This window comes from Artemia franciscana, chromosome 13 (genome assembly GCF_032884065.1).
Source record: "Artemia franciscana chromosome 13, ASM3288406v1, whole genome shotgun sequence".
Classification (NCBI taxonomy): Eukaryota; Metazoa; Arthropoda; class Branchiopoda; order Anostraca; family Artemiidae; genus Artemia; species Artemia franciscana.
In genome coordinates this window covers 18,602,262-18,616,252 of record NC_088875.1, presented here as the reverse complement: position 1 = coordinate 18,616,252, position 13,991 = coordinate 18,602,262, and the positions used below count along the sequence as shown (strand labels likewise).

The following is a 13,991-nucleotide window of genomic DNA, read 5'->3' as shown; positions in this document are numbered from 1 at the left end:
TTTAAGCAGTTTTGAAATTTTGAAAATGACCAAATATTTTAGTTTTTGGGCATAAAAAGAATTAATACATTGGTCTCAAATTTTAAAACATTGGGCTCAAACTTATTGTTTCATCATAAATCCACTTTTTTAAATGTCATATAATCCAAAAAGCACTGATTATCCACAATTAAGTTGATAAATAAATTTTACAATATTATACTGTTTTCCTCTTTCTTGGTGTTGAATTTTCAACTAAAGTATGCATATTTGGTTGTTTTTGACAAAATAATTTACTATGTTTTGTCAGTGCCAAAATTATTTAGGTTAGGTCAAAAAGTATTTAAATTTGAATTTACAATAGAAGCAATTATTATATTTGGAAAGAGCATAAAAAGGTGTCAGTGGCATGTTCACTTTAGTTGTGTGTCAAAAATATGGAGAACAAAAAATTACCCCCAACCTGTCTAATGTGCAAATATATCCCCCAAATTACATATTTCCAGGGTACTGTGCCACCTGTTACTTTTTTTCCAGTCCTTGTTTTTTCACAGTTGCTTCAATTGACAGGAACTAGGGTCAAGGGATTGATTGGAAGAATCAATGGAAAATATGTAATTTCAGCAATATATTTCTATATTAGGAAGGTTGAGTGTAGAGTAAAGTAGGGCTACATGTAGAATGTATTAGCTATAATTATTATGAAAATTATAAAGAATCCCTTTTTTACAATAATTTCTTCAATAGGCCTACAGCTCCTTCTTTTGGCTTAGAACACATCAAACATTGTATACTAAGAAAAAAATAAGGGTAAAATTCTAGTTAATTGCAACAAGCTAAATATACTTAAGCACAATATATTTAAAAATGACTTCTCTAGTGCTTAGCTATGACCCCTCAGTAATATGGTAAGGATTTCTCTAGCACGGCTCAGACGACGTTCGTAAAGTTCATAAAGTGGTTGGTAAGCTTCATGAAGTTTCTTCGTTAAACTTCTTTACAACTTTACGACACCAAATATGAAAGTTAAACTTTAGTTAACTTTTTTCGTAAAGTTGACCAATAGGGAAAGAGTCTCAGAGCAAAATTTTTAAACATATTGAGAAATGTGGAATATTGAAGCTGAAGACATTCTCATTTCTTTAGTCCGAGAGAAGCCTGTCTTATTCCAGGCTTCTCAAGGAAAACACAAAGATAGAATATGCATAGAAAATATATTCAAAGAAATTAGTTATGCTATGACTGTTATGTGCCCTCAGTTTGGTGGTGAGTTGAACACTACTTTTGTTGTGTGGTTGCACTTTAGACCATATATCAGATGCTATAATATCTGCAAAAGAAGCAACTATTGCTCACTCATTCCTTCAAAGCAGGGGAAACCAGCAGAGGGGTCCAGAGGTCTTTATGAGTGACCACTCATTTGAGAGGTCGTCACTCCAGGGACTGATAGCCTATTCTTGAAATCTGAATGATCTCTTGATAGAGTCATGACCTATTCTTGAAATCTGGCTGACCTCTCTATAGACTGATGATCCATTCTTGAATCTGAGTGATCAGTCTGAAGAGTGATGTCTCTGACTGGGCCATCACTCCACAAAAAGATCACCCAGATTTCAAGAATGGGCCTTCAGTCCCTGGAGTGGTGACCTGTTAAATGAGTGATAACCCAGAAAAACTTGTGGACCTCACTGGGAACCGGTACAAAGCCATATGATTTTAGGTACCATATTCTAAGTGTTTTATTTTGGCTTGTCTAGTAGCCTACTTGGCATACTAGGCTACCTCACTATTAATTATTTGCACATACCCCTTTTCTGAATGGTAGACAAGTCTACCACAGACACACACTTGATATAGAAATAGATTATTTGTAACATTTGGCATACCCAGTGCATACTCTTTGCATTATGTTTCTAACATTTGGCACACCATATGCTGGCCTAAACAGGCCTAGTTTTGGTAAAATTTTAGTTAATGGACCTGTTAGGTTAAAAAGATGAATCTTTCTGGGATGGGTCTATAGGCTAAAGTATGTCCTGGGAAGGTATTTTAAAGTACCCACCTCCACTCCTTCTCCCTCTAGAGGGCCCTGAAATTTGCCTACATGACATGTCTATTACCTACTGAAATTTTGACAAAACATCCTTTTCCTAAATTTTCATTTACTAGTTGCTTTTTTTCTGCTTTTAGTTCTGAAAATGCAATTCCTGCTATTTGAGTAGAATTTTTAGCCATATCAATGTTTTTTTTTATTTTTTTTTTTCAAAATTGGAAAATGAGACTTTCAGGGATGTGACTACAGGCTAAAGTATGCCCCAGGAATGTATTTTGAACTACCCACATCCACTGCTTCTCCCTTTAGATGGCCTGAAATTAGCCTACATGATAGGTCTATATCTATTGAAATTGTGACAAAACAACATTTTACCTTAATTTTTTATTATTAGTTTCTTTTTCTCTGGCCTTAGTTCTGAAAAGGCAATTCCTGTTGATTCAGTAGAACTTAAGGCCATAACACTGGCTTTTCTAAATTTAGGAATACTCTTTTGTGCTACCTCCTTATTGGTTAAATATAAGGCTGACATTATTTATTCTCCATGAGTTTTTTTGTGTGATTTCATTGATGTCAGTTGCTTTCTGTTAAAAACATATTTATTTTTTAAATCAAGCTTCTTCTTTTGTGAAAAAATATGGACTGTTGTTCTTTTTACATGTTGTATTAATATTGCTGATTGTCTGTATGTCCCAGGAAGGTCTGGAAGAAGAAATCTGGGGACAGTAAGCAGGAAGGGCATGCAAAAGTATAGAATGGCTGGCCCATAGCTTCCTATTGCACTTCATGAGAAGTGCATGAGAGGGTCATGAGAGATGGCTGGTGAATGTAATGGGGGTGAATGTTTTACAAGGTTTAAAAATTTAGGGCAATTGCTCAGGTTGGCAGCTGAGCATGAAAGTAAAATTTGTGATTTGTTTTCTTTGTGACTTTTATGTTTATATAATGTCATTTTTTATAAGTTAATCTTCATTGTTTTGTTTTAATTGCTATGGCCCTATGGCTTTAGTGTAATAAAACCTACATATTTTTATCCATTTCCTGTAAACAGACAGGAGTTCTATATTTCCTAGTTTCATATTCAGGTTTATTTTATTTATTCTAAAAACTTCTATCTTCAGCACAGAACCACCATGACCTTGCTAATATTTAGTTGTCTTTTAGCTCACTCATGTGAAGAGCAGTGGAAGAAGCTGAGGGAAACCTATTGCCACCACAAGCAGAGCCTTAAAAAGCCTTCAGGAGCCAAAGGTGGGGAAATAAAACCTATTGCCTGGCCACATTTCCTTGCTATTGATGCATTTTGCTCAGACCAACTTAAATTCCGCAAGCCAAGAGCTGGCATAACTAATTATGTACAGGCATCTATTGGAAGTAGCAACATAGACGAAATAGCAACAGTCAACCTGTCCCCAGAAGCTGAAGAAGCATCACAGAACTCTTCCAAAAAAATTGATACAGATGAAGCATCCCAAGCAAGTCCAAATTTTGTGAGGTAATTTCCATCTTATTTAGGCATATGACTAAAGTGATATCACTGGATTTAATCAATATTGTGGCTTGTTTTGTATTGTTTGAGAACAAAATTTTCCATATAGTAAAAAAGCACAGATATCCTAGAAGCTGAAGACTAACTGCAATTTAAAACACCCCCAGAGACATGAGCTAAGGTTACTAACTAATTGTCAAAATACAAAATCTCTCCAAATCTTCATCTTTGTAATTTGTAGGTAAATAGGCTGCACATTTATTACTATACTCTTGTGCACTTCTACAGTTAAAAATTTTGACAAAACAACATTTTACCTTAATTTTTTATTAGTTTTAATTATTTTATTAGTCTTAATTATTAGTTTCTTTTTCTCTGGCCTTAGTTCTGAAAAGGCAATTCCTGTTAATTCAGTAGAACTTAAGGCCATAACACTGGCTTTTCTAAATTTAGGAATACTCTTTTGTAAATAGGCTACACATTTATTACTATGCTCTTGTGCACTTCTACAGTTATAAATTTTGACAAAACAACATTTTACCTTAATTTTTTATTATTAGTTTCTTTTTCTCTGGCCTTAGTTCTGAATAATATGAAAAAAACTTCGTTTTCTTAAAGAGTTAGAGAGGCTGCGTCCCAAAGTCGAACCTTAAAACGTACAGGAATTAGAAGAGGCAGTTGGGGTGCTGCCGCCCCCCAAACCCCCAGCTTTTAAAGACTCTTTTGGACAGGTTTTTTTGTGGGGGGACTTCATTGTTACTAATTTCTAGTTTCGGCACAATGGTTCTCCTGCCCTCTTGTGTTTAACATTTTTCGAAGTTATTCCATTATTCATTCATTTCAATTTTTTGTTAATTAAAAGAGGGCCTTTCCGAAGCCAAGAGCGGGGGGTTAGCAAAAAAACCAAAAACCTGTACAAAAGAGTTTTTAAAAGCAGGGGGTTTGGGGGGCGGCAGCCCCCCAACTGCCTCTTCTAATTCCTGTACGTTTTAAGGTTCGACTTTGGGACGCAGCCTCTTTAACTCTTTAAGAAAACGAAGTTTTTTTTATATTATTTCTGTACGTTTTTCTACAATCCATGGTGGATGTAATTTAATAATTCCTGTACTCCTCGTACAGGAGTACTCCTTGTACAGGAATTAGGAGAGGAACCCTCCCCCCTCCCCCCCGCTTTTAAATCATTGTATAAAATAGAAACAAAATAGATAGAATGACCGAAATGTTTCTTTTGCTCATAAGAAGCTAATATTCTGTTATCTCTCAAATGATAAGCTGTCCAGGTGTTATCAAAATTTTTTTGATGTTGTGAAAAAAAACCTCCCGTAAGGGACTTGAACTCTTGACCCGAGGATTAAAAGTCTCACGCTCTACCAACTGAGGTAATAACTTGCATGTGTGTAAATATAACTTCTCAATAGCTTTTAAAAATTTCAAATTAACATGGGCTCTTATGGAGAGAAATCCGTTAATTAAATAGCTAATGGGTGGTTTCTGGAAAACAGGGAAGGAGTTATCGGATCGAGCTGAAATTTCGCGGATAAGCTCCTGGGCCGTAGGGGACCTTAACTTGTGAATTTCAGCCCGATCGGACAACGTTAAAAGGGGTGGGGGGGGGGGGTTGGAGGGTCGAAACTTTCGGGGGGTTAAGATTTTCCTACGAAACTTTCATGGGCACTTACTCGGAGAATTCCGCATCGAATGAGTCTTCGTACACCCAGATCCGATGTCGGATGTGACCTGTAGGCGTCTAGGAAAAAAAGTAAATGAATTTTAAGTGGCTATGCGTGGTTTCTGGAAAACAGGGAAGGAGTTATCGGATCAAGCTGAAATTTCGCGGATAAGCTCCTGGGCCCTAGGGGACCTTAACTTGTGAATTTCAGCCCGATCGGACAACGTTAAAGGGGGGCTTGGGTTGACAGGTCGAAACTTTCGGCCAGATTTTCCCCATGAAGAAAATGTTGGAGGGGGATGAAATTTTGCAGGTTTCTTAGTTGGAGCTCGGGCTACGAAATGCATCCCTCCCCATCAGTCTGCGACCACTGGAACCGAAGATCGCTTAACATTGTCGTGTGTCGCCTCTTTATAGAGGCACGAGTGTGCCTCCTTGAAAGGCAATTCCTGTTAATTCAGTAGAACTTAACGCCATAACACTGGCTTTTCTAAATTTAGGAATACTCTTTTGTGCTACCTCCTTATTGGTTAAATATAAGGCTGACATTATTTATTCTCCATGAGTTTTTTTGTGTGATTTCATTGATGTCAGTTGCTTTCTGTTAAAAATATATTTATTTTTTAAATCAAGCTTCTTCTTTTGTGAAAAAATCTCTCCAAATCTTCATCTTTGTAATTTGTAGGTAAATAGGCTACACATTTATTACTATGCTCTTGTGCACTTCTACAGTTAAAAAAAAGTATTACTCGGAAATAAAATTCTTGAATTAAGGTGTGATGCTACATAAGTAGATATGTTTAACTGGAACTGAAAATTTTTTAAAGTTGGGACTAATGTCTAGTACACCAATGCTGTGGTTAGCCATGAAATGTTCTTTTAAACACAATATATAATGATTCTGAAGCTTATTCTCAAGAATAGGTAGATTGTTGATAAGACCACCATCAATGTTGAGGATAGAAAACAAATATCCCAATAGCCTAGGTTAAAAATAAACAGGTAACACAGCAAAGCCAAGAAAGTAAAGCAAACACAGGCAGAGGGGCAGGGGTTCATTCAGTAGTAGCCTATATTAAGCGAGCAAAATAAATCATAAGAAGCCACTGCACAATGTGTCCAATCAGGGTGGAAATGGGTTGAGAAGTAGTCTCAAGCAAATAGGCTACAATCAAAACAAGCCAGAATGCACTGCACACCAAGTGTAGAGACATTAGCAACCCCATAGCTAGAGCCCCTTGTGAAATAATCAACAAATTATGTCACAGAGCTATGTTCTCTGTGTTTTAACACCTTAGGTCCATGGACTTCCACAATTGCAATTTCACAATTCGTTGAGAAAGGTTTTTTACAACGTCATTTTTCTACCAATGCCACATTTTATTTTGTATTGTTTCAGTCTCTTTTGTGCCTTCAAAAGAAACTGATGCAGAGGATGCATCCCAAGCAGGTCCAAAGTCTGAGAGGTAATTTCGATCTTATTTAGGCATAAGACTAAAATGATATCAATGGATTTAATCACTATTGGGGCTTGTTTTGTATTGTTCAAGAACAAATTGATAGAATGCATTTATATGAGAATGCAAAAATCTCAAGCATCAGCTTGGTTATAAATGTAAAGTGGCCTACTGTATGAGGAAAAAGAAATTCACTTATCAGTTGAGTGACCCATGGTTCTTAAGATGTCATTATGTATTAATCTTAGTATATTCATAGCTAATAAGCATACCTTTCTTGACTTAGCCCTAGTCTGACCCTGTGACCTAATCTAAGTCATTTTTTCATAGCTGTTGCAGCTCAAACTCATTGCCTCTTACACTAGTTCCTACATTCACTTTGTCCTGGGGTTGCTCTTTGGTTTCTTTTTGTTGTTCAAACATTCATGTTTTTTTGTTCATTTTTTTTTCTTTTTCAAGTGGCCATAAAAAGAGGAGGAAGTCTTGTGACCCAGCAGACCTGGATGCACAAATTTCTTCCGTGTCACACAAAATTGGAGACTTAGTGGATGTCATTGGGCAACAGAAAAGCAAAAAAGAACAGCCAGCGGATTGGGTCTCCATGGCCTTGGCTGAAGACTTGAAGAAACTGCCGATTGACTTAAGAGTCAAGGCTCAGGCTGAAATGTTCGGAGTGCTTGCTAAGTATACAGAGATGGCAGTAAATAGGGTTTCAGTACAGGAAAACGTTGTGAAGAGTTTCAATTTTCATGATTACTGCTAAAAACAGTTACCATTTATTCAAGATTTTATTTGTATAATGTTTGCTCAATAATACTTGTAACTATTCTGTTGTGAATAGTAGTTTGTAATTCAAATCAGATGTAATTTCTCATGGTAGTGTACAGCTTGTAGTAAATTCACATTTCCATATTATAACCATGGCAAATAGGCTAAATTTTGCCAGTACTTCCAACAAGATTGTGATATGTATACTATTTGACTGTGAACAAATTTAATACATGATAATAGTTATTGGAAGCTGCTACTATGTTGGTTGTGATGGCAACACCATCCACTTTTTGGGATCCCGAAATGTAAGTAGAGGGAACAAAGTTAAAAAAAAAAAGTTTTCTGTTTCACAGCAAGGAATCTAAACTTGTAAGTACATACTGGCCAACTTTCACTTCAGTATATTGTTTTATGAATTTTCCCGTGTATATTCAAGTATTGTAAAATTGAGAATCTGTTTTAATTAAAAATAACTTAAGAATGAAAAATTATTTCCACATGTGACAAAGAATGACTGTACAGCATCCAATTAATCTCATATAAAGTGTCTCATATCAAAATTTCATTTTGATTTTTAGATATGTAACCTTTCAGATACTTAAAAGTACTTATATATACTTAAAAGCTAAGATTATATATACTTAAAAGCTAAGAAATATTCTGAGATTGCTGTAGTCAGTCACCAATTATGCACAGTGATTGCAGTATAATCACTTCTACTAAATTACCTACGATTTAGAAATCAAATTGTGCAGCAAACTATGACATTTTCATTATAACTATATAACAATCATAATATATACAATAATAATATAACTATGTAAAATCATAAGGCAGCAACATAATTCTACACAAGGCTTGAACAGTTACTGTCTATTTACAATATCATTCTGCCAAGGTACTTTTCCAATACCATTGAGGTAAATGCATAGGGTATCACGAAGTTTTTTCACCTCAATAGTATAGTTATTTGCCCCAAGCCTGTTTATTCTGTCCCATGTATCAGTTGGGACTGGGACATTTCTCCACTGGCCATTGTCCGCATCACCTTGGTCCGCATCTCCAACATTAATATACCTTGCAGTGATCACTGTCACTCCATCCCTAACTCTCAGGAAATTATGCAAGCAAACACATGACATCACTATCAGGTTCACTTTTTCAAGTGAAGTGTGAATTGGTGTAAAAAAGATCCGCCACTTCGCAACAAGGATGCCAAAGCAGTTTTCAATTATTCTTTGGGCTCGCGATAATCTGTAATTAAATACCCGTTTTTGATGGTCCAAATATTGTCCAGGGTAAGGCCTCATGATGTAGCTTTTTAAGGGAAAAGCTTCATCCCCCACAATAAAGTTAGGAAACAGTGTTGTTGATCCTGGCAGAAAGGCATCAGGTGGTATGCGAAAAGCACCAATGTCAAGGTCTCTGGCAAACTGAGTATCAGAGAAAACTCCCCCATCACTTCTACTACCAGGTGCACCAATGTCTACAAACGTAAATTTGTAATCTGCATCACAAACTGCCATTAGGACAATGCTGAAGAAATTCTTGTAATTGTAGTAAGTGCTCCCAGATTTATAAGGAGCAACCACTTGAATAGCCATCAATTGCACCACAGCAAGTTCCAGCGGGAGTAAAAGTAGTTAGCAACTTCCTTCATGTTCTCAGTTGACAAGTTTGGTAAATAATCATCTTTCAGTGCATCAATAATGGCAGTCATAGTTTCTGTGGTAATCCCAACAATTGTGCTGTGCCCATGGCGGTGCTCATACATCAAAGACTTTTGGGTTTTCCCATCTGCTAAGTAACGAATTGTAACACACAATCGTTCAGCAGGAGATATGGGTATTCTCATATTTGTTGTACTCTTCTCCAACTTATTGAACACCTTACCAAGAAGGCAATTCCAACTTTCTGGAGTCATTCTGACATAATTGGCAAACATAATCACACCATTTGAGATGATTAGCTCTTTCATGAGGTTATGAGATGGCCCCTGACCTATCCTCCTTGAAACATCAAAAATTGGTCTAACCCATACACTTCTTTTTCTTTCTCTTCTTCAAAAGAAGCAGCTGCAGCAACTGCAGGTTTAAAAGTAGCAACAGCTCCTCTTCCATCTTGACCTGGAAATGAAAAAAAGATAAGCTAGGTTTGGCTTAATATGTAAAGCCCAAGATTTTCCAGAAATATGATCAGCTAGCTTCTATGGTTTTATTTGAAAAAAGCAAAAGGACAATAAACCAGATTAACTTAAAAATCTAGTTTAAACAACAATCTCAACAAAAATAGACTATATAATATAGGCATTGGGCTAATCATTCTGCTTTTAAATAATGTCAGCCATATATTTAATGTATAAGGAGGTGGCATAAAAGAGTATTCCCAAATTTAGATAACCCAGTGTTATGGCTTAAAGTTCTGCTCAATTAACAGGAATTGCCTTTTCAGAAACTGGCAGAAAAGAGTATTCCTAAATTTAGAAAACCTAGTGTTATGGCTTAAAATTCTACTCAAGGAATTGCAACAGAATTCTACTACAGGAATTGCCTTTTCAGAACTAGGGCCAGAGAAAAAGAAACTGAAAACCAAAAATCAAGATGAAATTAGGTAATTAATAATAAAATTAAGGTAATGATAATTATGATAATGACAAAATTTGTAACATTTAAATATATTGTATTGCTTAAATATGTGAATTTCTGACAAGGAAGAGGTTGGGGCTTTGGGCCAGTTTCTAATTGTATAGACAAATACACCTTCAGCAGTTATTTCAGAACTGGGTAGCCTAATTCATTAGCGTGGCTAGAAGCTTAATTGTAAGATTGCATATTGTGGTTTTCGTTTGTCTTTCTTAGTCATTCCATTCAAGATGCTCTGGGTATTTTGCATTGTGATAGATTGTCTTAATGCTCTGCTGAAAAATGAAAAATATTTCAATTGCACAGGATTGGAAAATTTCAGTAGACTAATCAATTAAAAGTCCTAAACTAGCCAGGGAAGTGAGACACTTCCAATTATTAGTATACAGCTCCATGATTTTCCCCTGGGTATGTAGGCTAAGTGGAAGGTCACTGGAAGCTTTGTTCATTTCAATCTTAAGTTTGACCTACATTTGTGACACTTCATTAAATGGTTGTAAAGGAATACTTTTATTTATTTGTTTGTCTTCTACATGATTGTTTTTCTTAATCTTTATATTGATATACATTTCTTACAAATTAATTAGTTATACCACAGTTGCATTTGCAAGTTTTGACCTACTTTGTAACCCCTGGTCTCAAAATTGCATATAAATTTATTGAAGCTAGGAAACATAGAACTCCTGTCTGTTTAAAGAAAATGGATGGGCATAAGTAGGTTTTATTACACTTAAGCCTCAGAGCCATGACAATTAAAACAAAACAGTGAAGATTAACTTTAGCCATCTATGATGACCCACATTCTTGTCTATACATGTCTATACAATTCATTGAAAAGGAAGGACCTTACTGGCATTTCTTCATTTGTACATATGGGTTTAAAAGAAAGTTTATATGACAAGCCAGTAAAGGACCTGGTGGTCCTTTAGCCATGAAGTTCAATAGGAAGCTAGGGGCCAGCCATACCATGCTTTTGCATGCTCTTCCTGTTTACTGTCCCCTGATTTCTCTAAGTTACCTTTTAAAGTAGGGTCAATTCTGTCTGAGGTTACATCACTGTCCTAGACCAAATAAACTGATAATGCCAGGAATTAAACCTGTGCCTCTTGGACAAAAGATTCCCAATCTAGAGTGCCAGCCACTTAGCATGGAATGCAAATGTGACCATAGAACAACAATTATTTAAAAAAAGAAAATATTGAACAAAAACAACTCAAGTCATTGTTGCTGCCATGTTCACTACTGTCCCATAAACAATATACATTTTATTTAAACAAATTAATTTAAAAACAAGTATCAACAAAACTCCATCAGGGATTGTATTTACTTAACATACAACCAGCATAATGACTGCTTAATTTTGTGATATTATATTATTTAAATAATAAAAAAAGAAAAATTATATATTATATTTGTTTTCAACCTGCTCTTTGAGCAAAACCATTTGTGACAGCAATATGCCCATGTTTGGCTTAAAATCTCTCTAAAATACTTTAAACAAAAGGAATTTAAAAAACAATTATGATGATCAGCAAGTGTTATGGCTTTAATTTCTAAACAATCAATAGGAATTGGCTTTTCAGAACTAAAGACAGAGAAAAAGAAACTGATAACCAAAAACTAAAGTAAAATGTTGTTTTGTCAAAATTTCAATAGATATAGACCTATCATGTAGGCAAATTTGGGGACCATCTAGAAGGAGTGGAGGTAGGTACTTCAAAATACCTTCCTGGGACACACTTTTGCCTGATGACACATCCCTACAAAGGACAATAAACCAGATAACTATTTAAGTGAATCCTCCCAATTTCTGTGATCTGACATTGCTGGGACTCAGATGATAAGCCTGTTTTGTCAGTAGCAAATTAGAGGTTACAATAATGGCTTGACATCACCTTGAAAAGACTAGGAGCTGACTAAGAGGAATGGTAGGAAGTCTCTCTTGAGTATCTTTAAGTGTAGTAGACATCAGTGGTTTGGAATTTAGTTTCAACGTTTTGCCCTAAATATCAAGTGTGCTATAAGACTGAATTCTTGCTAGGATTTTTGGCACCACTGTCAACTTCACAAGAAAATAGGAAAAACCAGGGAATCTGGATATTCTCAATCCTGAAGGAAAACAGAATAAGTAACATAATAAGCCCTTATGCCTCATTAAACTACACTTACACCCTGAACTCCTTACTTCTTCAAATGCTTCTGAAATTTGAATAGTTTGCTGCTCAAAACTCACGTAAAGTACAAGGCTCGTGTGAGCGGTAAAAACTTTACGGAAACAAACTTTGTGAACCACTTTATGAACTTTACGAACGTCGTCTGAGCCCCGCTATAGGATTTTGCAAAATCCTATGCGTCTAAACTTGGCATCATGCCAACATGACATAACGACCGTGTCCAAAAGCTAGGGTGTGTTCCAGGGACTTACTGTAGTAACCGAATGGTTACTATTTCCGTTCCTAGCGGGAAAATGGTTACTGCCCAACCCACAGGGAACGAGAATAGTTACTGCCGGCAGTAACCGCAGTAAGTGATTTTCTTACCGTGCTCAAAAGAATGGTTAGCGCAGTAAGTACATAATTCACCTTCTTCAACAAAAATCTCATTCCAACAAAAAATAATATGGACAAGAATGAAGTAATGGAATATCAAGTTATTTGCTTGGAAGAAGGTGGGATGGTGATTTTGCAAAAGAAAGAGGGATCTGAGCCAAGTTAGTAAATCACCATATTTTGGGATCAGCATTAAATGACACCCTGAGTAGTAGGCTATCTATTAGCAAGTAGGTTAAATCAATGAAAAACTTATTTAATTTAAAGATTTCCATGTTTTCTGGTATATCCAGGTATAATTATTACCTTAAATTGCCATTTGGAATCATTCTAAGGATTGACTTCTTCCAGGTAACATTGAGGCTCCATTAAATTGTCACATGGGAGCATTCTAAGCATTGATTTCTTTTAGGCTCTGTAAACAGGCCTAGGTGAAGTATTACAGATAAGTTGTGGATTTATGGGCTGCCAAATCATTATTCTGAGACTGTCTTTAATCCTATTGAAGAAGTAGGCTAGGGTAGACTATTCAGAGTCTATTCCAAAGGATGGTAATTTTATCCAGTAAAATTCTAGTTGATTGACTTCTTGCTATCACTGAAAGGGGTTAGGTTAGGAGAATGAAACTTTCAGGGATGGGTCTACAGGCTAAAGTATGTCCTGGAAAGGTATTTCAAAGTACACATCTCTACTCATTCTTGCTCTAGAGGGCCCTGATCTTTGATAACCTTCAAAAATATAAATAGCTGAAGTTACATGTTTCCCATTGATTCTACCAATCTATCCCTCAACCTTTAACTCCCTGTTAATTGAAGCAACTGTGACAAAGCAAGAATGGGGGAAAAGGTAACAGGTGACAGAATACATTGGAACTACATAATTTTGGCTATATATTTGCACATTAGGCAGGTTGGAGGTAAATTATAGTATAGAGATGCATGCTTTTCCCTTTGGTATGTAGGCTAAGTAGAAGGTCACTTGTACCTGATGCTGTCCATGTTGTTTTTAGTTGGATGGGAAACATCCAAACAAAGTTTCCTTTGAAAAGGAAAGGTGAGATTGCTCAAAAGTGATATTGAATTTGTCAAAGCTTGGAGGTTTGCCCCTTCAGTCTGTTTAAAGGAAAATGGATTCATAATTGAAGCTTTGTTCATTTCAATCTTAAGGGTGACCTATATTTGTGACAATTCATTAAATGGTTGTAAAGGGATACATTTCTTTATTCATTTGTCTTCTTTGTTTTCTAACAGTTTTTATTTAATCTTTAAATTGATATCCATTTCTTACAAATTTTTATTGATACCAGAGGTTCATTTGCAAGTTTTCACCTACTTTGTAATCCCTGGTCTTACAATTACATTTAAATTTACTGAAGCTAGGAA

General features: G+C 35.8%; 2 protein-coding genes across 3 annotated transcripts; one reads left to right on the top strand and one right to left on the bottom strand.

Moving 5' to 3' along the window:
- The first annotated feature begins 1,105 nt into the window (after positions 1-1,105).
- On the top strand, positions 1,106-7,498 carry LOC136035092 (uncharacterized). Of its 2 annotated transcripts, XM_065716677.1 has the most exons (3): positions 1,106-1,245; positions 3,197-3,527; positions 7,107-7,498. In XM_065716677.1, the coding sequence occupies exons 1-3, from the start codon at positions 1,218-1,220 to the stop codon at positions 7,408-7,410; spliced, it is 663 nt and encodes a 220-aa protein (XP_065572749.1). In that variant the 5' UTR covers positions 1,106-1,217; the 3' UTR covers positions 7,411-7,498. The 2 variants fall into 2 exon arrangements, with proteins under 2 accessions (XP_065572749.1, XP_065572748.1); XM_065716676.1 differs by lacking the exon at positions 1,106-1,245 and having other exon boundaries at positions 2,090-3,527.
- A 1,523-nt stretch (positions 7,499-9,021) lies between these two features.
- On the bottom strand, positions 9,022-9,342 carry LOC136034269 (uncharacterized). The gene has a single exon (XM_065715410.1). It carries the CDS (start codon positions 9,340-9,342, stop codon positions 9,022-9,024), a length of 321 nt encoding a protein of 106 aa, XP_065571482.1.
- Between the last annotated feature and the right edge of the window lie 4,649 nt (positions 9,343-13,991).